We start from the raw sequence: 6999 nt of genomic DNA, 5'->3' as shown, positions 1-6999 counted from the left end.
CCAGCCCTAGGGGAACACAGGAGACCACTGTGACCCAATGGAAACTCATGGAACCAAGTGTCCACTGTTCCACGGTGCAGCCTTAGAGAGTGCTGGAGACCACTGTGTCACAATGGAATATCCTGAGACCAAGGATCCATTGTGACAAACCTGGGCTCTATGAAACCTAGGACACCACTGCCATTCAATCGAATCTCAAGGAACCCAGGGTCAATTGTCCACACATCAGCTTCTCAGGAAACCAAGGAGAACATTGTGACACAGTGGAATGTCATGGATCCAAGGCTCTACTTTGATCAAGGGGGGCCTCGTGGAACCCATGTTCCACTGGGACATTGCCAGGCCTCGTGCAAGCAAGGTTCCACTGTGACCAAGAAAGGCCTGAGGGCAAATGTCCACTGCTTCACACTGCGGCCTCCTAGAGCACTGGAGACTGTTGTGACACAACGGGAACAGAGTAGGGTGTGACACAGCAGTGTGGCTGTGTGACATCATAGAGTGGATTGTGACACCACAGTGTGGATGAATGACATCATAGACTGGGCTGCATGACATAACAGTGGGTTGTGACATCACAGAGCAGGCTGTGACATCATAAAGTGCACTGTGAGGTCACAGTGCAAGCGCTGCCATCACAGATGGAGGCTCTGTCACATTAGAGGGCAGCTCTGTGATGTCTCAGAGAAGGATGTGTGACATCACTGAGTGGGGTGTGACATCACAGAGCTGGCTGTGACATCACAGTGTAACTGTAAGACGTCAGAAAGATGGCTGTGAGGTCAAAGTGTGTGCTGTGACATTACAGGGTGGCAGTATGACACCAGAGAGAGGGCTGTGTGACATCATGCTGGTGGTGTGACATCATGGGGGTGGTGTGATATCACAGGAGGGTGTGTGACATCACAGAGTGGTGTGACATCACAGGGGCAGTGTGAGGTCACAGGGGAGGTCACTGGAGAGGTCACTCCACCCTGGCCCCCCTCACACTTCCCCCAGAGGAGTCCAACGCTGCTCGTGCACAGCGGGGTCCCCTGGGACCCCACGTCCCCCCCACCCCTGGTGCCGCAGCCTCCCCCAGAGGATGTTCCACGAGATCGACCCCAGAGCCTGACATGGGGACAGGGGGGGATGGGACAGGGGGACAGGGACCCCCTGGCAGTGTCCCCGTGTCCCCCAGGGCCAGAGCCTGGGCCAGGGCTCCTTCACCCTGTTACAAACAAGGACTTGAGAGCGCTTAAAAAATCCCTGGCAAGGGATCAGCAAAAACCAGATTTAATATTAGGTGAAAGCATGACAAAGTTCCTCGGCAAGAGTCACTCTGCCCCTGCCTGGACACTTCAGGCACAGCAAGGAAACAAAGAAAAGTGCAACAAGCAAAGTGCAACAAGCCAAGGGCAGCAAGATCCTACAGGGACATTTCACTGCCAGCCTCCAGAACTTCACCCACACTTGATGTAGCCCCTGCATTGGGAATTCAGTCAGGGCAGGGTCTTGGGTGGGAGCTGCCCTGGCTCAAGGGAGACACTGAGAGACAAAGAGAGCAGGCAGGAGAGGCAGGAGAGAAAGGAGGACACCAACACAATCAGCTGAGAAGGTGGCACTGTGAGAACAGAACTGACACTGACTGAAAATGAATGGCACAGGAATCAAGAACTCTCAAAGTCTAATTTGCTATCAAAACACATCCCACCCACCCAGCCCCACACAATCCAAATCCCACTGCTCCAAATTTGGATCCCACTTCTCCCAATCTCCTTCCAACCTCATCTCACCCTGGTGGCTGTGGAATCGAGTAACTTTGGAGTGGGATTGAGTTTTTCTGAGGTGGGAACAAGCCACTTTGAGGTGGGATTGAGCCCTTTTGGGTTAAAAATGAGTTGTTCTCAGTCGGACTGGAGCAGTTTTGAGGTGATAGACTGATCCCTCTTGGATTCTTGAGTGCAAAGAGAGGGAGAAGAGAAAAAAATTAAGGCCAAAACAAAAGGATAACCAGCCAGGTGTCTTCCCATTCTATGAATTATAAGGAATGTGGGTCACCAGGGCTCTGCCCAACTTGAGTCCTGCAGTGGGGGGGATGGAGCTGAGCAGCGCATGAAGCTCTTCCTGCACTAGGGGCACTTGCAGGGCCTTCCCTTACTGGTGGCTCTGTTGGTGTCTGGTCAAGCTTGAGCTCCTGGAGAAGCTCTTCCCACACTGGAGACACTTGAATGGCCTTTCCCCAGTGTGGATGCGCCGGTGGATGATGAGGGTGCAGTTCTGTGTGAAGCCCTTCCCACAGTCAGGGCAGTGGAAGGGCCTCTCCTCTGTGTGAATCTGCTGGTGCAGGAGGAGATGGGAGCTGGTGGGAAACCTCTTCCCACACTCGGAACACTCATAGGGCTTCTCCCCAGTGTGGATTTTTTGGTGGACAATCAGGTTGGCGCTGTGCTTGAAGCCCTTCCCACATTCCCTACACTCATACGGCCTTTCCCCAGTGTGGATGTTCTGGTGCTGGATCAGGTTGGAGCTCTGTCTGAAGCTCTTCCCACACTCTGCACACTCGTAGGGCCGTTCCCCAGTGTGGGTCCTCTGATGGCAGATCAGGTTGGAGCTCTGGCTGAAGCTCATCCCACATTCCTCACACTTGTAGGGTCTCTCCCCGGTGTGGATGCGCCGGTGCTTCGTGAGGGTGGAGTTCACCTTGAAGCCCTTCCCGCAGTCAGGGCAGCGGAAGGGCCTCTCCTCCGTGTGCGTGCGCTGGTGCAGGAGGAGACTGGAGCTGAGCTGAAACCTCTTCCTGCATTTATCACACTCGTAGGGCCTCTCCCCAGTGTGGATGCGCCGGTGCCTGCTGAGTGTGGAGTTTTGCTTGAAGCCCTTCCTACAGTCGGGGCAGCGGAAGGGCCTCTCCTCTGTGTGAATCCGCTGATGCCTAAGGAGATCGGAGCTGGTCTGAAACCTCTTCCTGCATTTATCACACTCGTAGGGCCTCTCTCCAGTGTGGATCCTCTGGTGGGCACTCAGGGCAGAGCTCTGCCTGAAGCATTTCCCACATTCCCGACACTCGTAGGGCCTCTCCCCACTGTGGATCATCTGGTGCTTTATCAGTTCAGAGCTCGTCTTGAAGCTCTTCCTACATTCCCCACACTGGTAGGGTCTCTCACCAGTGTGGATCATCTGGTGACACAGCAGGTGGGCACTGTTCTGAAACCTCTTTCCGCATTCCCCACATTCATAGGGTCTCTCCCCAGTGTGGATCCTCTTGTGCTGGACCAGTTGGTTGCTGTTCCTGAAGCTCTTCCCACATTCCGCACATGGGTAGGGTCGTTCCCCGGTGTGGATCCTCTGGTGGCACATCAGGACAGACCTCAGGCTGAAACTCTTCCCACATTCCCCACACTCGTAGGGTCGTTCCCCAGTGTGGATCCTCTGGTGGCGGATCAGGCTGGACCTCAGGCTGAAGCTCTTCTCACACTCCAAGCATTTGTGGGGCTTCTCCCCATGAGAAAGCTGTTCATGCACCACCAGCGCTGAGCTCTGGCTCGATCTCTGACTGCCTTCTTGGCACAGGGTGGGACTTTTCTCCTCAAATCCCCCTGATCCGCGTTTGCAGCCCCTCCTCGTGAGGGATCTCCGGGGATTTTCCTCCCCACTAGATTCCTGTGCTGTGGAGCCACTCCAAACACCCTCTCCCACGAGGTTCTGCTGCAGAGATTTGTCCTCCCTGGTCTCCATGCTCAGCTCCTTGTCTGGGGAAGGAAGGACAAGGAGAGGATGGGATTTGCCTCCGTTCCAGAGGGAAGGGGAAGGAGATCCCCCCCTGCTCTGTCCCCAGCCTCCCCAGGCTGCTGGGAGTCCCAGGAACCCAAAAAGACCCCTCCTCTTCTGTCTCCCCACTTAGGGAAACTGGGAGTGACTGGGCTCATACTGGGAGTGCTGAGAAAAGTGGAACCACACGGGGGAGGGGCAGGGTGCAACTGGGCTCATACTGGGAGCAGCCACTTCCAGCACCGGCACCCCCAAACCCCTTTCCCGCTCATCCTACCCCTCCAGCCCCAAACCCCTTGCAAAGGTCCCGGCAATCCCAGGGGTCCCCCCCTCTCGGGGTCCCTGCTTTGTGCTTCTGGGGCTCTTGTCTCCCCAGAGTCCCTTTAAGTGAAGCTGCACCTGTCCCAGGGGTCCCAAAACCGGTGTCCCCCCGCCCCTGCCGGGGCTCTGCCACCACAAGGACACCCCAAAAACACCTCCCGGGAGCCCCCGATGTCCCCCAGAGGGGCAGCTGCACCTCGGCTTTGGAGCCCTGCAAGCTCCAAACATCCCCCCCAAAAAACCCCAAACCCAGGGACGCCCCCGGGATATTTGGGGCGAGCTCCCCCTCCTCGGGCACCTGCGGGATGGGGGCGATGCTCCCTGGCCGTGCTGCGAGTTCAGGGAGCGCTGGAGCCGCCTCTGCCTCCTCTGCCCTTCTCCTCCTGCTCCCTGCTGCCGCTCCGCCTCTTCCTCCCTCCCTCCTCCTCCTCCCCCGTTCCCAACCCCGAACTGTGGGGGCGGGGTCAAGGACAGGGCGGGAACTGTGAGGGGAAAGGGGCGGGGTCAAGGACAGGGCGGGAATTATGAGGGAAAGGAGCTCGGCCAAGGGGACGTGCGGTGCTAAAAGGGCCTGGTTTGGCTTAAAATCACACAAAGAGGCCTAAAATAATTCAAAGGGACTTAAAATCCACCATTATTCCACATGCTTTGGGCCAGAATCAGCCAAATGGGGTTAAAATCGTCCAAAGGGGTCTAAAATCCAACCAAAGGGTCCTAAAACTGCACAAACTGGTTTTAAACCCTCAAAAAAATTGCTTCAAATCACCCTTAAATCTCCCAAATGGGCATAAAATCCACCCTCAAAAAACCTAGGATTGCCTAAAATCACCCAAAGGGCCCTGAGGTCAACCCTAACACCTTACCAGATTTGGCCCAAAATCACCCAAACATACCTAAACCTCATGGAAGTAGACCTAAAATCCTCCAAAGGGATCTAAAATCCACCCTGAAACTGCCCGGGTTATCCCAAAATCACCCAAATGGGACTAAACTCCACCAGATTTGGCCAAAAATCACCCAAAGGAACCTAAAACCTTGTTGGAAAAACCGGGACCACACTGAGAACAACTGGGACCATGCTGGGGGACACTGGGAGCGAGTGGGGGTGACTGGATCTTCACTGGGGGAACTGGGCATGACTTGGGACCATGCTGGGAGGGACTTGGATCATCTACAGACTCACTGGGTCTACACCGGGGCAACTGGGATCCCACTGGGAGGAACAGGGAGACACTGGAACCATGCGGGGGGCAACTGGAATCAGACTGGGATCACAGTGGGAGCAGCTGGGCGATGCTCGGGAAGACTGGGAACATACTGGATTATACTGGTAACAACTGGGACAGCACTAAGGGTGACTGGGAGTGGCTGTGAGCAACTGGGATAAGGCTTGAAGAAAATCTGAGTATCTTGGAGTGACTGGGAACATGCTGGCAGCAACTGGGATATACTGGGAGAGACTGAAACCACAGTGGGGGTAAATGGGAACAACTGGAACCACAGTGGATGATCATGGGAGCAGCTGTGCCCATGTCGGGGTCATACTGGGATCCTACTAGAACTGACTGGCATCATACTGGGAGTGACTGAAATAGTACTGGAAGTATATGAGAGTAGTGGGATCATACTGGAATCACACTGGGCCTGACTGGAAAGGTGCTGGCCGTGACTGGAACATACTGGGAGTGACTGGGAGTAACTGGGCCCACACTTGGGAGTGCCAGGGAGTCACTCTGGGCATGGCTGTGCCCAAACCCGGTGTCCCCCCGGCCCCGCCGCTCCCGCGCGCTCCCCACGTGGCCCCGGCAGAGCTCGCAGGGCCCGGCCCGGGAAGCCCAACCCCCACCGCGGGGGGACCCGCATCCCCCCGACCCCCAACGGGGCTCTGCCGCCACCGGGACACCCCAGAAACACCTCCCGGGAGCCCCCGATGTCCCCCAGAGGGGCAGCTGCACCTCGGCTTTGGAGCCCTGCAAGCTCCAAACATCCCCCCCAAAAAACCCCAAACCCAGGGACGCCCCCGGGATATTTGGGGCGAGCTCCCCCTCCCCGGGCACCTGCGGGATGGGGGCGGTCCGGGGGTGCTGCGAGTTCAGGGAGCGCTGGAGCCGCGCGGTTCCTCCGCTCGTTGTCTCCTCCCGCTTCCTCCTGCCGCTCCGCCTCTTCCTCCCTCCCTCCTCCTCCTCCCCCGTTCCCGGACCCGTCGAAGCCCGCGGGGGGAGCGGGAATGGAGCCGGGCCAGGTGGGAACGCAGAGAGGGTTGGGGAATGGCAGGAGTGGGATCACTGGGAGTGACTGGGCTGTACTGCGATCATACTGGGAGCAGCTCCTGTGTGACTGAGTTATACTGGGATCATACTGGGATCATACCGGGAGTGAGTAGGAGCAGCGCGATGGCTCCAGCGCTGGGGCTGGGGTCGCTGCTGGGGGCGGCGAGGGGGCAGTGGGACCTCCGGCAGCGAGACGCGAACTGGACCGGGACTCCCCTGCTCCCCTTATCCTGCACAGGGACCCCCTTGAATCCCCTATTTCTGGACATCAGGACCCCCTGCTCCCCTTTTCCCGGTTATCCCATGTCTCCCAGCCTCCACACTTCCCGTGTGCTTGACCCTGGCATGCCCTGGAATACCTTGGACCCCCATTCCTGCCTTTCCCAGCCCCCAGCCCTACATTTCTACAAAACCAGAGACCCCTGAAGTCCCTCTTCCCGAATATCCCGGGTTTCCCCAGCCTGTGACCCTCCTGTTTTCGGAAACCCTGGACTCCCCTTTCCTGGGCTCAAGGACCCCCTGGAACTCCCTTCTACCTCTCCCAGTCCTTGCTCCCCATTTCATTGACCCTGAGACCCCCCTGACCCCCCATTCCTGAGAACTGAGACACCCTTTTGCCGCTTTGCCCAGCACTGACACCCCCCTGCACCCCCTTATCCGG

At 57.2% G+C, this 6999-nt stretch overlaps 1 protein-coding gene across 1 annotated transcript; it reads right to left on the bottom strand.

Moving 5' to 3' along the window:
- Positions 1 to 1256: 1256 nt before the first annotated feature.
- LOC134562700 (zinc finger protein 665-like) lies at positions 1257 to 6215 on the bottom strand. The gene is made up of 2 exons (XM_063420211.1): positions 6126 to 6215; positions 1257 to 3728 (listed from the first exon to the last, which is right to left on the bottom strand). Exon 2 carries the CDS (start codon positions 3712 to 3714, stop codon positions 2134 to 2136), a length of 1581 nt encoding a protein of 526 aa, XP_063276281.1. The 5' UTR covers positions 3715 to 3728; positions 6126 to 6215; the 3' UTR covers positions 1257 to 2133.
- Positions 6216 to 6999: the final 784 nt, after the last annotated feature.

This window comes from Prinia subflava, chromosome 30 (assembly GCF_021018805.1).
Source record: "Prinia subflava isolate CZ2003 ecotype Zambia chromosome 30, Cam_Psub_1.2, whole genome shotgun sequence".
Taxonomy (NCBI): Eukaryota; Metazoa; Chordata; class Aves; order Passeriformes; family Cisticolidae; genus Prinia; species Prinia subflava.
The sequence above is the reverse complement of the archived record's forward strand: the minus strand, read 5'-3'. Positions and strand labels throughout refer to the sequence as shown.